This window comes from Dipodomys ordii, unplaced genomic scaffold (assembly GCF_000151885.1).
Source record: "Dipodomys ordii isolate 6190 unplaced genomic scaffold, Dord_2.0 Scaffold7, whole genome shotgun sequence".
In the NCBI taxonomy this organism is placed as follows: domain Eukaryota; kingdom Metazoa; phylum Chordata; class Mammalia; order Rodentia; family Heteromyidae; genus Dipodomys; species Dipodomys ordii.
In genome coordinates this window covers 18626986-18649247 of record NW_012267223.1, presented here as the reverse complement: position 1 = coordinate 18649247, position 22262 = coordinate 18626986, and the positions used below count along the sequence as shown (strand labels likewise).

The following is a 22262-nucleotide window of genomic DNA, read 5'->3' as shown; positions in this document are numbered from 1 at the left end:
AGGCAAGCGCTCTACCACTGAGCCACCTTCCCAGCCCCTTTCAAATTAACCAGCAAAAAGTTGGAGATAGAATTGCGGCACAAGTAGTGCAGGACCAGCCTTGAGTGAAAAAGCCAGTATGGGGCCTTAAGTTAAAGTGCCAGTGAAAGAAAGAAAGAAGGAAAGAAAGAAAGAAAAAAAAGAAAGAAAAAAAGAAAGAAAGGAAGGAAGGAAGGAAGGAAGGAAGGAAGGAGAGAGAAAAAGAGAGGAAGGAAAGAGGGAGGAAGACAGGGAGAGAGAGAAAGGAAAGAAAAGAGAGAGAAAGGAAAGAAGAGAGGGGAGACAGAAAGAGAGAGAGCCCTGTGGAATATATTTGAAGGGGCAGGAGAGCATGTATTAGAAGGGGCAGGAAAGCATGTTCTGTATCTTCTTATGGAATCATGATTTCATAGGTAAATATTCATCAAGGCCCATACTTAAAACTAATGTGCATTACTTGACCTATATTATACCTCCGAAACATGAGAGGGAGGCTTAAAAAAATAAAATATTGGGTGGAGAATGTGGCTTAGTGGTAGAGTGCTTGCCTAGAAATTGTGAAGCCCTGGGTTCAATTCCTCAGTACCAAATAAACAGAAAAAGCCAGAAGTGGTGCTGTGGCTCAAGTGGTAGAGTGCTAGCAGTGAGCAGGAAAAAAAAAAAGCAGCAGCTCAGGGACAGTGCCCAGGCTCTGAGTTCAAGCCCCAGGACTGGCATAAACAAACAAACAAACAAACAAACTGTAGAGTATTTGTCAACATGGAAAATGTCTCTGATATCTTTCTTCATAAGATATTGACTTTTAGAGAATGAGGGGAAGAAAAGAGGGAAAAAGAAAAATGGAGAGTGAAGAATTTTGAAATAGATACAGGGTAGCCATGTTTGAAGGTGGCATGGGGCCTCAATGAAAGCATCTGATCATCCGGAATTGATGGGAAGAGGAAGGGAAGAAAAAGCAATAGAGGGCTGGGAAGGTGGCTCAGTGGTAGAACACTTGCCTTGCATGCTCAAGGCCCTGGGTTCGATTCCTCAGCACCACATAAGCAAAAAGAAAAAAGCCGGAAGTGGCGCTGTGGCTCAAGTGGTAGAGTGCTAGCCTTGAGCTGAAGAGCGGAGAGACATTGCCCAGGCCCAGAGTTCAGGCCCCATGACCGGACCCAAAAAAAAAAAAAAAGAAAAGAAAAAGCAATAGAGAGGATTATTCTGGGTGAAACGTAATATATGCACGTCTGAAATACCATATGGAAACCCCTTGGCACACTTAATACATACTAAACAAATAAACAACAAGAAAGAATGACAGGAAAGGAAACTAGTCTCAGATGGGCAGGACCAAGTAGGAGAGGGGAGGACTAATGAGGGTGAACAAGGATGGATACAGTTGACAGGTTGATATGCATGCAGGCAAATGGAACTAGAAAACCTGCTGAAATTGTTTTAAGAGGAAAGAGTGGGAGGGAGGGAGGGACAGAGGCTGAGGTTGATTGGGATACGGTGTTTACATGTATGGAAATGTTACCGTGAACCTCCCTCCCTTACACAACTAATTATGATAATAAAAATAAATACAGAATTCAGCTTCTTAAAAAGAAATGATACAACATTTTAAAATGTAGCCACCATATATGAATGAGGTGGTTGTTTGTTTGTTTGTTAACAATCTCCTATCTGAATCACAAGGAGTGAGTGAGGAGGTTTTCCTCTCCTCAGTATCCCCGAAATTAAGGCTGTTTCCCCATCAGCACTCAGTACAACTGACCTCACCATACTGTGAAACGGGAGACTCAAGACACCAGGCTCCACTCCCCACCCCTGGGGTCTTCCTTATGTGAGAGAGTGGTGGATTGGTATGTATGTATTCTTTAAATACACACACACACACATATATTTTATGGGTCGTGGGACTTGAACTCAGGGCCTGGGCATTGTCCCTGAGATTTTGTGCTCAAGGCTAGCACTCTACCACTTTGAACTATAGCCCCACTTCCAGTTTTCTGGTGGTTCATTGGAGACAAAAGTATCAAGGACTTTCCTGCCTGGGCTGACTTCAAACCATGATCCTCAGATCTCAGCCTCTTGAATAGCTACCACTCTAGGTGTGAGCCACTGGCCCTTGGCTTCTGTTACCTTTTTTTTTGTCGGTCGTGGGGCTTGAACTCTGGGCCTGGGTGTTTTCCCTCAGCTCTTCAACTCAAGGCGAGCGTTCTACCACTTGAGCTACAGCGCCACTTTCTGTTACCTTTTTATGTAAAAGTAGATTACAAACAAATGCAAAATCTGCAGTATGCTTTTTTCTTTTCATTCTTTTGGCAGTGTTGGAGAGCATCAAACCCAGGACCTTGAGCATGCTAGGGTAGTTTTTTGATTAAGTCCTCAGCCCAAACCTACAGTAGTTCTAAAAATTATACATATATACATATACATATATATAGATAGATTCTTTGCATGACAATGTTATACCAGTCAGCTTTTGATTTTAACTTTAATTTTTTTACTTTATTTATTTGGGTAATGAAAATAATAGGAACATTTATTAGGAAAGATTACTTATTTCTTTTGAGACAAAATCTCACAATGTATCCCAAGCTGGCCTAGAATTAGCCATGTAGCCAGCTTTCTGTTCTCTTACCTAATGACTCTGTGTCTGAAGACCACAGGCTTTCACTACCTGCTATATGGGACTTTTAACCGTGTGTGTGTGTGTGTGTGTGTGTGTGTGTGTGTGTATTCTCTTCCTTCACATTTTTCTGCCTCTCTAATTCACTCTAAGCACAGGAGTGCAGCTCCCATGGGAAAACCCTCGTTAGTGGACAAGAGTTAGCCCTGGGATGGGATAAAGAGGGTAATGGTGAAAGCCCTTCTCCCTGCCCCCATCACTAACTGTCAAATATTTACTTTTGGTAAATATTTTGGTCTCTATGAACCAAAGATAATACTTACAAGGGGAGACTGATCCACTTTGGGTTGGTCTCCACCCCTTCTTTACTTCCTCCTCCTATTTCCTGCATTGCACTTTCTATGTAAACAGATCCAGTCTTTGTGGGTAGGAAAGCTGTGTTTAAACTTAAAAGAAGCAAAATTCACAAATAGCCAATATTGAGCTTAATAAAATTTTACTTATACGTACATACCACCATGATCAACATGTGGGACATTTTAAGCAAGCTAAGACTCTTTTGTTCTCACCCAAGAAACACCAAGGGGGATTTTTAACCTAATCATTTTTCAAGCATTCTATTGCACAGGGATTCAACTTTCCTCTCCCTAGTAACCATACTTAGAGTCCTAACAATTCTTCTCTTACAAGTTATTTTTAAAAGTAGATGCAGATGACTAGGGACATAGACAGGAGGCACAGACCGAAGACCCCGGGCTCAATTCCTAGTATCGTGTGATTTAAAATTTTTTAAAAAGATACATACATAGAAACAATTTAGCCAGGTGCAGGTGGCTGTAGCCATAATCCTAGCTACTCAGGAGACTAAAATCTGAGGGTTTTGGTTCAAAGCCAGCCTGAGCAGAAAAGTCTTTGAGACTCTTATCTAAAATTAAGCACGTGTATGTGCACACACACAAACACCCAGAAGTGAAGCTGTGTGTGGCTCAAATTGTAGAACACTAGCCTTGAGCAAAAAAGATCAGAGACACTAGGCCTTTCAAGCCCCAGGATAGGCACACATACACACAAAAATGAAAATTTAAGTGAGTAATAATTAAAGAAATACTTTTACATGGCACATCTGGTGAACTAAATATTATGCCATCATCACAGCCACACTTTTGAAAAATAACACTGGAAAGTGCTAGTAAACTAAGATTAAATTAAAATTCAAGATGGTACAGAATCTTGAAATTATATCTATGTACAAGGCAAAAGAACTCATAAAGTATAACAAAGGATTCACTTTGGTAAAACGTGGATGGTAGAATATGGAGTAGGTTTTATTTCTTTATAGCCTTTTTTCAATTCTTGATTACAAGAATGTGTTATTTTGCCAATCAGGAATAAAAAATGTGTTTTTTAAAGTGCAGGGGCAGTCTAAATGATCATTAGAAAAATTATCTTCTAAATGTCTGACAAATTCTTTCATCACTTACTATGAAATAGCATTTGAGAGATTGCAAGGGGGAAAAACAGTAAATTGCTTATGACCTAATAAATTACATACAAGTTTTAGAAAAGTTAAGATGCATAAAACTACAAGGTAGCCTGGGGGAAGGGAACAAAAAGGGAATAACAGTGATTGCAAATTATAAACAAAGCACAGACATTGAAAGAAGAAGTATGGACATTTTTTAAGGGGGTTGCTTATTTAAATGTTTCCAAAGTATGTATTTATATTTAAGCCCCATTTTCTTTTCTCTTTTTCGATCTGAATAGTTTGTTTTGTTTTGTTTTATACTTTGAGATTTGTTTTTTAAAGGCAAGAATGTTGCGGGAATTTATTTGCATGTGCAAGATCTGGAGGTTTGAGGGGAGCAGGGTCGCTATCAAAGCTCCCTTTGCTGGGAAAGTTGTATCTAACACGGTAAATGCTTAGCTTCGGTAAACGCCGGCCAGCACGGCACTAACATCACAATCCAAGATTTTTTTGTTTTTGCTTTCCTAGGATGCTGATTCCCTAACACCTTCGCATTTTTTCTTCCAAAGAATCGTTTCGGTTTGAATTATTCCTCCTCTACAGGGCTGGGGCGGACGAGGGGCGTGGGGGAGGGCGATGGAAACATCGGATTAAAAATCGCAAAATCCGCAGCGTCGCGATTGCTTAATCTCCTCCCGGTCTAGACGGGAAATAGCAGGCTGGTTTTGCCCTTCAAGGTGCGAGATCTTTCGGTGAACTTGACCCGGGCGCCCACGCCTTTCCCCTCCCTTCCCTCCCCCGAAAGGTCAAACAAAGAAAGAGGTCTGGGGCTGGATTTCCAGGGCTGAGAAAGGATAGGAGATCCAAGGTTGGGAAAAGGATTAATCCACGAACTCCTTCGATCCCGACGGAATCGTGGCAGGTAAAAGTCAGATTGCAGGGCGGGGGGCACGGGGTGAGAGCACGCACTCCCTCCGGCCTCCTCCCGATTTGCCAAAAAACGGCCTCAGTTGCGTGTTCTCCGGCCGCAAATAATAAGGCTGGGTGTTGTTGGTTCGTTCGTTTCGCTTTTGTGGTGGCTGCTGTTGTCGATTCGCGGGATTCACTGTCTTTTTGTAGCCGGTGGTGGAGCCTGCGTGGGCTCCCGGAACGCACCCGGTCCCCCCCCCCCGACCCGCGCGCGCTGAGCCCGGCCTGGCCAGACCGAAGAGCCCCGGCATCTCCTCGCCCTCCCGGCGCTCCCTCCTCTCCTTCAACCTGGTTGTGACGGAGGCGCGAGGGAAGAGGTCCCGGGATCGGCGGTGGGCCGCACCCCTCCGATTGGGTTCCGGATCCCGGATTCTTAAAACAGAAACGGTAACCACGCACACCAACCTCCGGTCTCCACAGGCCGCTCTCCGCGCGCGGCCTCCGCCCTCAGCGGACCTCGGCGAAACACGGGCCGCTTTCCCGGATCGGGCGGCCGCCACCGCCACTGCGTTCTCGTGGGTGGGGACCGGGAGATGCCCAGTTTTGCGTTTCCAGATCGCGACACGGAGGAGACGGAGCGATCGGGTGGCAGGCGGGGACCCGCGCGACGGCGGCGGCATCTGGACCCCAGCGCCCGGGGCGGGGCGCTTCCAACCCAAAAGCCGACCGCCTCGAGCCGCCCGCTCCGCGGCTCTCTAACACCGCGGCGGCTTATTTGTGTGCTTGTTGGTCTTGATTATTTAAAAGAAACGGAAAGACTTACTGGCCAACATAAAGTAAACGAACATGAATAATTACGAGTGAGTGAAAACGAAAACGTCGCCGTACGGGGACCCTAACAAGACCGGGCTCATTTACCATGTGGCCTCAATAACCCGGTGTTTAAATGTAAACGGGGCGAGTTTTCCCGGAAGGCAAGGATCAGAAAGTCTTTGATAATACAACGCCGGCTCAGGTGGAGAGGCCTAATCTCTCGAATTCTGGGTGCCTCTAACCCTCACCCACCCTCACCCTCTCTTCCCTGCCCCCGCTTACTTTCTTGTGTTCCCGGAGGGGTGAAGGAATGTTTATAGCCTGACTCAAGTTCAATGACAAACCCTGACTGGAGGGGGAGGGGCAATGAACATCAACCAGACAAAGCAGGTCTCCCCCGACAGGGGCTACAGGCTGGGCCCAACTAGGGTCTGGGAGCTAAGAGTCCTTTGGATGACTGTGAATCCCGCTATCTCTGGCTGACCTGAAGCTGCCTGTATGTGTGTGTGTGTGTGTGTGTGTGTGTGTGTGTGTGTGTGTGTGTGTGTGTCTCACTGTTTCCTATTTGTTTTGATTATAATTATTTACAAAGATGCTTTCTCACCTCATTATGATAGAAGTCACAGAATGTAATCCTCAGGCGTGGAGGAGGGTACACAGGTCCAAATCTTGGATCTGTAGAGAGCCCAGGCAGGCCTATGGAAAAGCATTGTTATCTCTAAACTCTCTCCTGCCTTACACACTCAATGGAGATTTTCCACACGCAGTAGGCACTCAGTAATAAGGACTTCCTTATTACTGTGTGGTAAATTAGCCTAACACTGGTGCCATGGTGGGGCTAGGTCTAGGCATTTGGGTGAAGCATGTGACCTCCCTCAATGGCCCCAGTGGAAGCAATATTATTCAGTGTGTGTGTGTGTGTGTGTGTGTGGAGAGAAAGAGAGAGAGAGAGAGAATATGTTGGAGATGGGGTGAGAGGGTGCCTGACTTCCCATTCTGTCAGTTGTTGGAGACTTAGAACTTAAGAGTTTGAGTCCTGCTTTGAGGCTCAGACTGCCTTGGTGAATATGAATGAAGCCCCTTGACCACTTTGTTCTTTCTGAGTTGTTTTTATTTTGCTTGTTTTTTTGCACTAGGAATTATCAATTTCTCTTATAAAGTGCTCACTCTGTTGTGGGCTTTGTCAGTGGTGGGGCAGTGGAGGAAGCAGGGTAGAGATGGAGCATGCCCAGAGAAAAACTGTTAGGTGAATCCTGGCTGTGTTTATAGATTAATTTGCTACTTCAAGCCCAACTTAGCAAAGGCAGTGGCTGATGACCTGGGCCACTTACTGACTGTCAAGAACCCCTATGCCACAACAGTTATACCCATGAGAACTAGAAGAGCTTCCTTCCAATCACTCAACAAACATGGGAGCTTGAGAGTCCAGGGTTGGGGTCCATAGGACTTCAAGTGTGCCAGCTTTTGTTTGGTTTTAAGCTCTGGAGCAAATCCCTTAAGGGTGAGTTAGTGCCTCATTATCATCATAGTTCACTTTTGCTTCATTTTCAAAACGTGTGCTCTCAAAATGTTACCATGTTAAATAAAAATAATTCCAGTACTCCATTCCATTAAAGTCAAAAATAAAAAGTCCTAAAGAAGGGCCTTTACTAGTGGTCCTGGCTCCCAAACTGATACTCCCCAACCAAGACTAAGAATGTCCCACATGCTTTGAAGCATTTTCTTTGACCCTTTATGCCCAAATGACCACCAGTTCTTTCCAAAAACCAGCCAAGAGAAGCCCCTGCCATGTTGTCTGAGAACAACTTACTTGGAGCCATTGTAGATCTCACTCTAGAGCCCCCAGAGGCAGGTCCCAGACTGAAGGATCAGAAACACCCTTCACCCAACATCAGTTTGTTTACCACATGGAAGAGAAACACACTTTGGAAGGTGGTAAATAGGTTGGTTCTTGGTGTGAGAGAAATGGAACTAACTTTCCTGCTCACTCAGGAAAGGCAGAGAAAAGTCAGGAATCTGGTTGTCTCTAGGCCCTGAACCCAGCATGCATCTGCCTGAGTGATTCCATCTCCAAGAAGCGTGGCTCACCTTAGACCAGGAGACGGTGGATCAGGGTGTAGTACTGGGTGCCCTCTTCCTTGCTGAGTCTGGGGCGGGGCTCAACCTCGCACCGCCAGCGGTTCCTGCTTGAAAATCTAGGCGTAGGCTGGAGGGTCTCCTCCACGCCCCCCCCTGGCCTTCCTTGGTGGCTTCTAGCCCTTCCCCCCCCCCCCTGCTTGGCCTTCTCTCGGAGTCCCAAGGCCAGGGATGCCCCTCATCCTTACCTTCCTCCCTCTCCCCATAAAGCGTTTGGGGTGGAGGTGGAGACCCCCAGCTAGGATCTTCAAGTTCAATGGCAAAGCCCTTGGCCCTCCCCCCACCCCTTGGCGACAGCTTTTTCCCTTCCCCAGAGTTGCTACCTCTGGTTCTGGTTTCCCTCCCATTTAGGAGGCCATTTAGGGGAGGGGAAGGGGAAATGAGGGCATTCTTTCAGGTCGCCTCTCTTCGGACTAACTCCCCCACACACACCCCAACTAACTGATGGCGGGGAAAGGAAGAAAGGCTGGCACCGGTTCCCCATTGGATGTTTTAAATCGCCAGGCTCAGGCCAGCGCCGGGAGGGGGGCAGCGGGGGAGGGGGGTGCCCCAGTCTTGAGCGGAAGGCCCAGGGCTGCTTTGTTGCTTTTTCTCCCTCGTGCCGGGAGGGAATGTCCAGGTGGGAGAGACTATGATATAGATTTCACCCCAAAACGACGAAATCTCCTTTCAGCCGACTCCGCCGCAGTCGCCTCTGCGCTTTTTGGAGAGATTACGGTAACGATTTCTTTCTTTCTTTTTTAATTCGCGGTTGTAGCTCTGAAGTTTCCGTTAGACAAGACAAGGGGGGTGGAGTACCATCCCCCCCCCAGGAAACCTAATTAAAGTGCAGCACTTAAGACTTTGAATAAAACTTTAATGAAGGGGGAAGAAAGGAAGCGGGGAGGGGAGTTTGCTCTGGGCTGGGGGAGGGGCTGGTGCCAGGGGAAGCCTCTGCCCCAACAACCCCCAGTACAGAGGTAGAGGGTGGGGGTGGAAGCGGGTCTTGGCCTGAGGGCAGGAAGTATGTGCAAGCAGAAGAAAAAGGCCCCACAACCCCCCCACACACAAGCCTTGGGGTGACTGCTGCTGCTGGAACCTAGTTGCAAAAATAAAATAAAGAAGAGCTTTCGGAGGTCGAGTCTACACAAGTCACCACTCCCCTATCACTGGGCCTCGGGAGGCGAAATAAAATCCACCTGCTTTGGAGTTAAAAGTGGATTTCGTCCTGAAGCCGTTGTGTCCACCAGACCTTCCGATCCGGCTGAAACCCTCGGCGGCGGTACCAGCTGGTTTGGCCCAAAGAGAGGGGAAGAAGGGGGAAGCCAGGATATGTGTGTGTGTGTGTGTGTGTGTGTGTGTGTGCATTTGTGCATTTGTTTGCCTGTGGCATTTTTTTCTGAAATTACCAATTGTGAACATTGTTTAGACGTTTGTCTAAAGAACTTAAGCAATAATAACACTTATAATGACATTCTCCTGTAGCTCACTAGCCCTTACTTTAAGGGAACAAATGATAGCCAAGTTAGTGTGGACAGGTGAATTTTCTTGTAATTTAGACACAACTAAGCGTGAGATTTCAATATGGCCAGTGGGTATATAATGCACTTTGGGAGTAAAAATGGGTGTTTTGAGGGGGAAAAAGATTCCATAAAAGGGTTTAATACAAAATGAAATTAAATATTTTTTGCACAGGTTCCATACAACGAAATCAGAAAACCGTGGTGGTCGGGGGGGGGGTCCAACCGCGAATTGTTATGGTGAGGAGGATGAGTATTTTACTCCTGTGGAACGAAGATGTGGACAGAAGCCACATGGCTGATGCAGCCTTGCTTCTTTCATTTGAGATCGCTCCAGCCACCCTGGGTCTCTCAGAGCCTGGACCTATGCATCTGCCGAAGCTCTGGCCGAATTCCAGGCATCTGTCAGTCCTAGTGCGACCCCATCCAGCCCAGAACCTTCCAAAACCCCAAGGCCAGAGACCCCAGGCGACTGAAAGCCTGCAGCTCCGTGGGAGAATTAAAAACCTCAGCAGCCGATGGGTTCCCTAAAGAGGCAAACTCCTACCGGGAGGGGGCACCCTTGTCTTCTTAAAAGTTCAAACATACTGTTAGAATAAAATTTAACACTCCAAATCTTTTGTCTGCTCTGAAATTAATGCAAGCAGAAAAACAGAGAAACCATCAAAATTTAAGTCTCTGATAACATAATTTAAGAATTACAGATTTTCACTCTCCCTCTACCTGGGCCCATTTCTGTTCATTGAGGGTGAAGTCCAGTCTCCTGCTTTTCCCCCCCTTCCTCATGTGGCGGACACCCTCTCCACACACACACTCCAACATAATGCTCCCTTTCATTTATCTCTTCCCTTCCCACATGCCCATCAGCACTGAAGTCCTGCCACTTCTGAAGTCAGTCAACGAGGGGTTTGCTTGAGTTATCCTTGGTCATGTTTGGGTTTTTATCGACAAAGGAGTAAGAACTTGGGGGTATATAAAGCTAGCCACGTGGAACTTCCCTTGAAGGAGAATATGAAAGGCAGAGGGTGCCCCCTGTGAATAGCTACAAAGCCAGAGAGCTTAGGCTGTACTACAGAGTTTAAAAAGAATTTTTCAATCATAAAAAGGACCTCTGCAAATCTGACCTCCTCCCTCCCACCTTTTCCTCTAGTCTGGGCTCTGTTTTGGTAAATAGATTTAGAAGAATCTAGATGGTTCCCCTACTCATTCTTTCCTGTGGGAGGAGCCAGTGCCTGGATCCCACTCTACATGGGGGCTGACAAACCCCTTGGCCCTGGCCACTGTTTCTTGGAAAATGGTGAGCTGACTTTGCCAGGAAAAACCTATCTATATGGTAGGCACTGCCCAACATAAGCTGCTGGCCACTGGGAACTTCAGTCCAGAGGACTTTCTGTCTTCAGGCCTGGCACTTGATCTCAGGAACCTACCACCCAGCCCAAGCTGCAAGAATGTCCAGCAAAAACCCACTGGCTTTGCTGCTGAGCCCAGGCTTCCAGTCCTGGTTGGCCCCAGGAATATTTGGGAACCAGTACAGAAGCAGAAACTTTGAGTCCCTTTCGGGGTCACCCATTCTGTAACTAACCTGGTCTACCTCAGATTTCCAGAATTTTGAACTATAGTTTTTGCTCTACTTGCATGGAAAAACAGTTGCTGCCACTCTGTCCTCCACCCACTCAGGATGCAGGGTACATGGGCTAAGCCACTGAAAAGGAATGGAAAGAAAATCTGCGGCCACTGTGGCATTGGCTGCCAACAGTTCCTCTCCCCTGAACTTAGGTCTGGGCGCCTCTTTAGAGTGCTGTTCTTCTGCTCTCAAAAGTACCTACCTCATGTTCCTGTCCTGAGGCTAGAAGGTTCCTTTGGTGTCACAAAAAGGCAAACAGGAGATAATGGGTGATAGGGGAGCTATTTTGAGGTTTTTCTACTCCAGTATATTTGGGATGGGCCTTGAAGGTAGTAGTACACTACTCTTTTTATAAGCAGTTTGTGTCTGGGAGATGACTAGTCTACATGGCTATTTCAAGTGGCTCCAAGATGCTCACCAAACCACATTCTGCTCACATTGGAACCACAGGGAACCACAGAGAACATTAAGGAGAGTCTTGGAGTTAGAAGTGGAGAGCACTGAATTACGGAGGCACTTCCTCAAACTCCATTTCTCTTGAGGAAAAAGGATAAACTTAGGATAACCCACCAGCTTCATTTTCATACAACTGCAAAATCTAGTAATTAGGGATCAGGGCTTCATGGGGAAGGGGTACAACCTAGGAGGTGGACAGGGAGGGAGGGTGGGAAAGAGCCGGGAAGACAGAAAGGCATCCATTAGCATTGTCCGTCCTTCCCAACTGTCATCTTAGAAAAATGCTAAATGGGCATCATAGTTCCTCAGAGGAATCCGCCTTTTCTCCTCTCTCCAGTCCCCCCACCCCAATCACTGGAACTGGAAGGGCAAAGTGTAAATGGAAGCAGGGGGGAGGGGGTCTTGAGAGGAAGCTGCCCTGCAAAAAGATCTCCTTCCAAGTTTATTCACAATCAGCTCAATTCATGAAAGCATTTCTAAAGTGCTCTACAGAGCTCTAGATAGAAAATGAGACTAATTATCATGGCAACTAGTACTGGTTATCGTGATAATCACCACTGTTAGGATGAATGATTATAATTGGGATGGGTTTTGGGAAACCCTGGTGGAATGGAACGCAACTCCTGGTTTGGTTTCACTCTCCTGGCACGTATAGGGGTATCCAGATGGCCCCTGATGCACTGTCCAGGACCCAGTGGCCTGCCATGGTGTGCTCTCCTGGGGGGGGGCCTCCTCAGCAGAGTTCCTCACCAGGCCTGGCTCTGACAAGTTCCTGATCCCCGAGGACCTCCACGCACAAACATTTCCCCTGTCCCCCACCCAGCCAGAGAGATCCCTCACGGTGTAGCGCTGGTCTTGACCTTGGCCAGAACTTTCTTCTCCTTAACCCGGCGGTTCTGAAACCAAATGGTAATCTGGCGTTCTGAAAGGCTGGTGGTCGCCGAGATCTTGCGCCTCTTGTCCTTGGTGATGAACTTGTTAGCCGCATACTCACGTTCTAGCTCCCGCAGCTGCCCCTTACTGTAGGGAATGCGTTTCTTACGGCCACGGCGGAAGGCGCAGCCGTCAGAAGGGTGCTGCGCGCTGGAGTCTGCATGGCGGGAGAGGAAGAGAGGACAAGGAACTGCTCAGATCTCCAAGGAGCGCAAACATAAGTGTAGACCCAGGTCCTTCGAAACCGGAGGCTACGTCATCCTGCAGGCGAATCCAGTTCACCCTCCAGGCAGGCGCATGTGTATTTGTATTTGTACGTCCCCTGCTCCCCCCCCCCAAACACAGGGGACACCTCTGCTTCCAGCTAGTGCTCCATCATTGGTCAGCTCCTGCAGGTCATCCTTACCCATGCCCAAGAGTGTGCAAGCACACCCACCTCACTCTGCCAGGCCTTTGCCCGCGATCACATATGTTCACCCATTTTCAGATTCTCCACCGCTCCTACAGATTCTCCAGGCAAATTCTGCACAGGAGGAAATATTTTTCTCCTTCCACTACGAACACACAAACATGTATTTAATTCACCCACCCCAATGCATACACCTGATCTGTGGGAAAACCTACCCTTTGCTCACCTAAGAGAGAGTAAAAGGTCTTATTCTCAAGAGAAGACCCAATGCCTCCATTCCACCCCTACCTTCACACTCACTGAATTGTTTGTGTCGAATCAGACTGGGATCGTGCTGCATAGGGAATAATCTGGCTGAAATCAACCACAAAGAAATCCAAAGCTCTCCAACATATTGAAAGGCTGGTCCCAGGGCCTCCTGGAAGTTGAGGGAGGCTGACCGCCTTGAGGCTTCGGGCAGCACCCAGTTCAGGTCCCTCGCACTGACCCTCTGGGGCCTCCATACGGGGCCCTCCAGATGCCTGGACCCTCCTTCGGAGTTCTAATAGGCAACGGAAGAGCACCAAGCTCCTCCTTACCAGCCCCAAGTCTCCCTCCTCCTCCCAGGCAAGTGCCAGCGTAGCCCACGTAGCCCACGCTCAGAGCCAAGAGGACCCAGGGTGTTGGAAGTTACCTGAAAATGCCGCCTTCCAAAAGGGCCCCGGTGGATTCTGTTCACCCTGGCAACACATCTGGCTGTTCCAGCCACCGGCCAAGGCCCAAGGCTGGTAACTGTCCACGGGCAGCAGGGAGTCGTGGCGGGGCTCCCCAGGGGCGCCCAGGGTCTGCACCACCGACACATCCAGGTAACTGGCCATAGGCTGGTAGGGTCCGGGGTACCCCGGATAGAAGGCAAACTCGGTGGGGCGGCTGGGGTACTCCTCCCCAGCCGCAGGAGTCTCCGTGGGGTAGGCAGCCAGGGTGGCCGTCTGGGCACAGGGTTTCAGCGAGCTCCGGGACACTCGGCAGGAGTAGTACCCGCCTCCAAAGTAGCCATAAGGCACGGGAGCTGGGGATGCCCCCTGAGGTACCCCGGGGCATGGGTGGCACTGCTTCGGCGGCTCTGCAGAGCCGGGCAGATCCAAGGGGGCATAGTTGACAGCCGGCATCAGCGTCGGCGCCGCCGGATGGCTGCTCAGTGGGGAGTGGGCGACTAGATTCCGACCTCCTCCTGCTCCCAGCAATCCTTCGATGTCCTTGGTCCCATCCAAGGTGGCATAATTGCCGGGCTCCATGGGGCCGAGGGTCGGCTCATGGGGCGCTGGGGGTGGGGGATGGAGGGGGCACCCAGCTAGCTCTCCCCACCCAGGCCCAGGGAATCCTATGCGCTTTAAATCGCTCGCTGCTCGCTCGGCGCCTGCATTCGCCCAGCCGGGGCCGTCCTGACGCAAAAGACGCAGGGCCCGGCCACGCGCGCTGATTGGCTGCGGCCTGGGGCGGAGGGGGGGGGGAAGAGACGCTTGTAAAATCCTCCGGGTAGAAATTACAGTGGGAAGGGGGACGGAGGGAGAGGGGGACAGAGGGAGAGGGGGACCGGGAGTCCCACACCCCCCTTCCCCCGCCCCTCTCTCTTCTCTCTCTCTCTCTCTCTCTCTCTTTCTCTCTCTCTCTCTTTCTCTCTGGCTCTCTGTCTCCTGCGCTTTGGCAGGTTTAACGAGAGAATAAAAAGCTCTCCCAATAAAGTGTCCATCTCCTGGGGTTGGGGTGGGGTGGGGGTTGGGGGTGGGGCTGGTAGGCCACTCCTGGCCTCCAAGGAGAACCCGGGAATGCGCCAGTCACAGGAAACTGGGGAATGGGGGGTTAGGGATACTTTGGGCAACCCTTTTTTGCTTTGAGTTCGGGTACTAGCACCCTTAGTTCGTTCCAGATGTCCCTCTTGTCTCGGATGCATTGTTTTTAAGCGGCTCTGGTGCCCAGAGAGGTGTCTGAGACGCCCCTTTCCCCAGGGGAGGGTGGCTACTGCCACCACCACCAACCCCTCTAGAAAGCATCGGCGGCCCCAAAGTGAGGGGGCTGGGGACATGAACTTGGAAGTCGACTGCGTGGGATCTGGAGTCCAGAACAGATCATGCAACATCGGGACCTGGATGAGAAATGGAGACTGTAGATATTGCCTGTAAAAGGGAGATGAGTTCTGGATTTCCCGTTAAGGGTGGAAAGAGACTCACCAAGATGTGAGGGAGAGAAGGAAAGAGAATGACGGGGGGGGGGGGAAGAGATAGAGGGGGGAGGGAGATAGAGAAAGGGAAGGAGGAGGGAGGAAAGCAGGAAGGGAGGGAGGTAGGGAGAGATATGCCATTTGAAAAAGAAACTCATCTTCCCCACTTTTCTGAGATCTGAGCAAGTCTGGCAAATTAAGCCTGGCTAGCTGAAGAAGCTCTGGGAACCCTGGGTCCCAAGAATAAAGGAGCCTGGTCTGTGTGAAGATGCCCAGCCCAGCCTCTCTGCCCTTTAGTCCTCTCCCTGTGGGTTAGGAGGTTCAGAAAACTGACCCTGGTGCCAACATCCTTCAACTCAAGCTGAGTCTCCAGAAAACTGTAGACTCCTATCTTCCTCCTCCAGGCTTTAAATTTCCTTAGAAGGAAAAGGAGATGGGAGGAGTCCCAACTGCTGGTAGAATTGCTTGAGACCCCTCCGTTGGGGCCTACAGTGAAGTACAACTCAGAAGATTCAAACTGTTTCACAAATCTGCCTTTAGAAGTTTCTTGTTTTCCTTGAGTACCTCTTCTAGATGAAAATTTATTATTCTAGAATCTCCAGTATTTCTGGAGAAGGCTTCTTCATTCCACACCAAGGACTTGGCATTTAGATGGAACAGACTACCCTGAGTTCTGGGTCTACCAACCCAACTCCCTCTCACCAAGCTGAACTTGAACTTGAGCCCCTTATAGAAAAAGGCCATACAAACAAGGTGGAGTAGGTCCAAGTTGTAGGGCTTTGGTGTTGTCTAGATCACTCTCAATGAACATTGCTAGAGACAGAGACCTCAAACACAGACTCCTTACTAATGTTATTGCATTCAAAACCAACATGAAAGAAAAGGAAGATGTCTGTTCAATACTTACCTCCTAATAGTCTAATCCTCAAAGACAGAAATACCAGGATTTTTCCCCCCTAAAGACTGAGACATTTTTCACTTGGAATCATAGAATGGATTCACAGAAATTTACAGTTCTAGCTTCTATTAGGCAAACATGTACATACATACATACATGTGGGAGAGCAGAGATATGGAAACTTATTTATGCTTATACAACATAGACATGGGTAGATCTCTAAATTTAAAAAAATCACCGCCATATTCTAAAATCGAACATTGCTGGAAACAAACCCAACAGAAGTGAAAATGTATGTTCATCAGAAGGCTTTTTCCAGTGCTTGCCTTAAGAGCACATATACTAAAATCAGAAAGACACAAAGATTAATGCAGCTTCTGCACAAGGATGGCATGCAAGTTCTCAGTGTTACACTCACAGTGATATATATATATATATACATACATACATACATATATAAATATATATATATACATACATACATAAATATATATATATATATATAGTGTGTGTGTGTGTGTGTGTGTGTGTGTGTGTGTGTTATGCTGGAGACCAAACCCAGAGCATGCTAAGCAAACCCTCTGGACCTACTGACCTACACCACACACCCATTTTTAGGAGGTACTGGGGTTTGAATTCAGAGCTCTGTGCTTGGCAGATACTCTACTACTTTAGCCACTCCACCAGCCCCTAGAAGGCAAAAGTGACAGATGCATCCTAGCATTACCCATAACAGCTCAAAACTAAAAACAAGTCAAATGTCCATCAACAGTAGAATGGGTAAATAAATCAAGCTGGAATTAAACAATGAAGAACTGCACATGAATGTTCAAAACCCAACAAACTATACTAGTGTATACAAGATGGGTGAATTACACTGATATGTGAGCAAAAGAAACCAGGCACAAAAGAGTGATTTTTGTACGAAGCCATTTCTACACAGTTCAAGAACCATAAAACTTTGTGTATGGTGACAGAGGCTGGAATAGAAATGATCCTGAGGACCAAACTCCTGTCTGCCGGGGTCACCAAGAGGCTCTCTGGGATGAGGAAATGTTCTCTTTTTCAGTATGGTATTAGTTGTGTGTACATATTTGATGAATTTATCATACTATATGATTGGGATGTCTGTACTTTTAAACTCTCGATTTCGAAGAAAACATAACTTAAAATTAAATTTAAAATTCTAACAACTATGAAGATTGCCTAGCATGAATGAAGCCCTTGAATTTTATCTCCAGCACTTGTGTGTGTGGAGGGGTGTTCAAATCATAGCTATGGAGTTTTAGTTTTGTACATATATTGTTTATATCCCTGTTCCTGGAAATAAGCAACAAAGTGCATATAATTGCATTGCTGTTGAATTCAGAGGTGGCCAACTTAAAATTTGCCCCCAGAGAAGTTCATCAGGCTCTGTTAGAGATCCCTTGTAAATAGATATATTCAAAATAAAAAAATTTGTAGGTGTGTGTGTGTGTTTGTGTGCATGCGTGCACACAGATGCTGGGACTGGACACTGTCCTTAAACTTTTCCACTCAAAAATGGTGCTCACTTGGGCCACAATGCCACTTCTGACTTCTTGGTGGTTAATTGGCGATAAGCCTCACAGGCTTTCCTGCCTGAACATGATCCTCAGATCTCAGCCTCCTGTGTAGCTAGAATGACAAGCATAAGCCACTAAGTAACACCTGACTAAGGTTTGTCTGGCTGATGATTTATTTAGCATCCACTAGATCTAGGGATTCAATCTCACATTTATTACCACAAGGGTATGTGCTCCTACTTCCTGTGCATGTCTATATATGTATCTGCATCTTTTTGTGACCTACAGATCTTAATTGAAGCCAGGTAAAAATAGGATCTGTCAAAGGGTGCTAATAACTCTTACCTCGCAGGAATGCTGTGGCAATTTAATGAGATTTTGCTCATGAAACCATTTCATAAACTGAATAAATATGCTTCTATTTCTGTCCCTGTATGTTCTATATCTGTTTCTATTGAAGCCACCTGCTTTTCATTGAAAAGAACAGTTGCCTTAAAGAAAGGCGGATCACTTCTCACTGGTTACTGCTCCACGCCTGCATCCCCACAAAGAGAAACTGGGGCTCAATGTCTCTTCAAAGTCTTGCGGGGTGTGGGGGTTGCCCTTATAAGAGTTTGAGGGCCTAGATTCCCCGGTAGACCCTGGCACCCCTGGTCTCCGGATTGCCTGCGCTCGGTCTGCCCTTCCCCCAAGACCCACAGAGGCCTTTGTGTCCTGCTGCGAGCCTTCTCCAGGCAGACCCACCGGGAGGAGGGCGGGGCCGGGGAGGGGAGCTCTGCAGCCCCCTTTACTGACTTAGCCAAACGTGCTGAAAGCCTCAGCATGCTCCTTTACATACCCGCCAGACACTTCCAGGAAGGTCAAGGCCAAGTTGAAAGTTAAGAGTCTGTTTACCTCCGGGAGCCCATTCAGCGCAGCCCGGCAGACCGCCTGTGACCTTTACAGCCCGGCCTTTGAGCGGGGCCGCCGCGCCCCCCGGGGGTTCCAGCCACGGGGACTTGGCACCTTGGTGTCAGCAACCCTCCCCCTCCCCCCCCACCAACGCCCGGGCTGGAGATTCGCCAACCCAAGGGAGGGAGCGAAAGATGCCCACCACCCGCCCCACTTGCGAGCGTTTGTTAAACTATGGGTGTTGGAGGTTTGGGGAGGGGTGGTATGTTTTTTGTTTGTTTGTTTGTTTTGGTTTTGGCTTTTTTGTTTATTTTTGGAAAAATGAACGGTCTCTGCCTTGGTTCTCCTGTTCAGTGGTGGCCACGATGGCGGCGGTGGCGAAGAATAATGAGGATTTCTTTGCAGCGCAGAAAGGTTCGGGCTGTGAGGTCCCCAAGTCCCGGAGAAACTACTCGGGGTCGCCTCGCTACTCCTGGGTTCTTGAAAACGGCCTCGTTGCTGGTGCGCGCTTCCCTGCTTCCTTCCATTCTTCTTTCTTTTCTCTGACTCTGATCTTCTGGTGTTTTACTTTTGATATTGATATTCCCCCCTCCTTACATTTCACTTAGCTGGATCTTGCATGTCCTTTCTTGATTTCTCCCCCCCCCCCAATCCTTTACTTGTTGGATCCCTTTTATTTATTTATTTTTGCTCTTTACCTGACACATGCACTATTTTCTTTCTCTTTCCTTTTTTCCCCCTCTCATTTTTCTTTTCTTAATTTTCTTCTTTTTCCTTCCTTTTCAATCTTGTTTCCTCCTGATCTCTATTTCTTTTCTCTTTTTTTTCTTTCTCTATTTTGTTTTTTTTCTCTCTTGTTGGTGCGTGTACTTTACTCCTTTCCCCTAACACATACAGACAGACACACACACACCTTTTTACTTTTCTGTGCTCTTATACAATTTCCCATTGTTCTTCACTGAAGTCTGGAAACAGCCTTTGGGGCTGTGTTGGTGGCTGGAGTCTGTGCTTGGCAGATAGAGGTTGCTCTGGCCTGGAGCAAGTGACAAGCCTGCAGAGTCCAGCGTGAGACTAGGACATCTCATCTCTCCATCCTGGCCTGCCTAGGGATAAAACTCAGTCCTCTCTCTGGTAACATGAAGTCAGTCCAGCCCTCTCCCCTCGCCCTAAAGGAAACATTTCGGAAATGCTGACAGCAGAATCCAAGAGCTACAAGAAGTCAGAGGATGGAGGCGGGAAGATCACTGTTAACTCCCCCCAGCCCTGTGACATCCCCAGAATTAGGACTTTCTCAGGACAAACCTAAGTGCTTCCCCAGCCTGAGTTGAGAGAGCCAGCAACAAAATTAGAGCCAACCATGGCCTCAAAAACAGAACAAATGCACCCAAGAAGGAGAGAGAATCTAGCTCTGACCACATTGCCACCGCTGCGGACTCAAATGGTGCTTGGTGACTGGAGGAGAAGCGGGCTTGGCCAAGCCCAGGGAACCGTGAGTGGGGTCTGTGGCAGAGGGAGGGAAGATGGGAAGCTAAAACTTAAGAACCTAAGAGTCGCTGGTTCCCTGGTTCTGAAGCTCTCAGGGAATATACCAGCTCTTCCTTGCCTGGCGTACATACTGAGCAGCGAGACTGGCTGGACCTAGAGTCCCCAGCTCCCTCCTCCAACCTTGGGGTTTGTAGGGGTCAAATCTCAGTCACCCGCCCTTGGCACTCAACCTAGAAAAGCCTAGCCTAGATCCGGCCAAAACCATGAAGAATTCTGGGTCTAGCTGGTCCTGGCACAGAGTACAAGGCTCAGGCAACATTCTGTTCTAGGGTGATCTGTCATGTTGAGCATGGTCATTTCTCTTCCTGGAGCCTCAGTGTTCCTATCTGCACTGCCCACAAGGGAATGCAGCTTCGCTTTCTGAGTTTCCAGCAGAATTTCACTTTGGGCAGAAGAGTCTCAGGAGGAGCAAAACTAGGGCTGCTGGCAGGAAAGGGCGTCGTGTACAGAAAAACCTGTGGAAGGAGCCAGAAAAAGGCCACTGGGCTGCCACTGTTTTGTTGTTGTTGTTTATTTGTTTTGGTGTTTTTTTCCCATGAGGCTCTAGGGCAGGTATTAGGACCTTAAGGGCACCTAGAGCTCTGCCACCTGGTCTCTGGGGGAGAAATCTTGGGCTGAATCAGAACAGTGAGCCCCGGGTGTAAACTTCAGAGTATGACATTAACTGCTATCTAATCGGCATGAAAAATCACAGATGTCCTGGAATACTTTAATCCAAAGACATTTGAAAGTAACAGCATTTGGAGCAGATTCTAGGAACCTGAGAGATCAGCTTTCCTTTGTTCCAAGCCCTGGAATCTCAGAGAGATCTACAGTCTACGTCTACATCTACATCTCCATTATCTTTATGATCTGCAAATTCAAGAAATGAATTTGAGTCATTTACATCTCTCTCACCATTCCTACCTTGTTTCCCCCTTTCTTTGGGAAATATAGGATTTGGTGATAATGAGATAGTTGTATTAGGAAAGTGCTGGCTGCGCTCAGGTCTGCTAGATAAAGACTGAGTCTTCACTCCTAAAATCAAGAGGAATATCCCCACAAGTCCCAAAAGTGAAGCTATCACTTTAAGGCTCAGGGGAAAGTACAGTCTGAATGATTTTCTTTCTTTTTCTGATTTCCACCTTGCCCTTTCTGAGAATGCCCAGAACTTGACAATCTGTGGTTCACCTCCCTCTTCACAATTCCCATCCCATAGCAAAGTCTTTTTTCTTTCTTCCCGCATCCCCACCTCTAAGTTATCTGTTTTAAAACACAAAATTGGAAGAGGAGGAAGGCGAGCGTTTAATACATACACACATACAATGCATGCATGCATACATACATACACACAGTGCGGGGGGGGGGGCGATGGGAGGGAAATAGCCTACTATCCATCTGTATTAAATCTTGCCCTGTTCAGGGTGTTCAATGGTTCCTGCCCTTAAGTTTCAAAAAGAACAAACCCTTGGGACTCAATAAAGACATGAAAAATAGCTTCCTACCTCCAAGAGAGTCTCTGTGTGTATATAAATCCCCCTCCCCCTTCCCATCTGCCTGTCTGAATCTTTGCTTGTAATGAACATTGGACAGTTCCTGGTTACTACCTTGTGAACTATCCTGGGGGAAAGTCCATCTTAGCCATGTACCCAAGGTTCTGGGCTACATATTTACCTCAGGTGCTGAAACCTGAAACTGGAAGAGACTGGCAGATGGTAGCTTGCACTGACCCTACTACTAATCCAGAGCTCATAATGGGCCAGGCATGGCGAGAGTTGAGGTTAGAACAGAGCTCTTAGTCTGGCTTGTTTCTGGATCATTTGAACTTGCACTTGTGCTTTTCCTTTCTATCTCCTTTAGAAGCTTCTGAGAGTTCTGAGAGGACAGCTGAGCTGCTCTTCACTTTCAATGTAAAATTCTATATCATGCACAATGTTTTCCTATTTGATCACTGTCACCCTTAGTATTGCCCATAATTGGAGAGGACTATAGCCAATATTCCCCCCCCCTGAAATGGGAACTCTTTCCTGAGAAACTCCAAAGGTCCTTGTTCTTCTCTTACCTCCTTTATATGACAGGAGTAGAGTTTAGGAAGACATTCCAATTTGGGGTAGTGGGCATCCTGGGAAAATACTAAAGCCTAAGGATCTACTTTAGAAGTTTTACCCAGGAAATCATCAATTAAGGCAATCTCTGAGTTAGTGGCCATATGGAAATCCTCCTTCTTCCTTCTCTTGAAGAAGAGGAATCTCCAAATTCCTCAGCTACCCAAATGAGTCAGTTGGTATTTGGGGTTGAACTCTGGACTTGGGGACTGTCCTTGCGCTCT

At 47.7% G+C, this 22262-nt stretch overlaps 1 protein-coding gene across 1 annotated transcript; it reads right to left on the bottom strand.

The window, feature by feature from the left end:
• Positions 1 to 12211: 12211 nt before the first annotated feature.
• On the bottom strand, positions 12212 to 14248 carry Hoxb13 (homeobox B13). Its single transcript, XM_013037800.1, has 2 exons — positions 13553 to 14248; positions 12212 to 12627 (listed from the first exon to the last, which is right to left on the bottom strand). Exons 1-2 carry the CDS (start codon positions 14151 to 14153, stop codon positions 12374 to 12376), a joined length of 855 nt encoding a protein of 284 aa, XP_012893254.1. The 5' UTR covers positions 14154 to 14248; the 3' UTR covers positions 12212 to 12373.
• Between the last annotated feature and the right edge of the window lie 8014 nt (positions 14249 to 22262).

Excerpts from the sequence above, each read along its gene's own strand:
- Hoxb13 (XM_013037800.1), bottom strand. The coding sequence starts at position 14,153 with ATGGAGCCCGGCAATTATGCCACCTTGGATGGGACCAAGGACATCGAA. Across the intron at positions 12,628-13,552 it reads TTGGAAGGCGGCATTTTCAG|ACTCCAGCGCGCAGCACCCT; the intron begins GTAACTTCCAAC and ends CCCGCCATGCAG.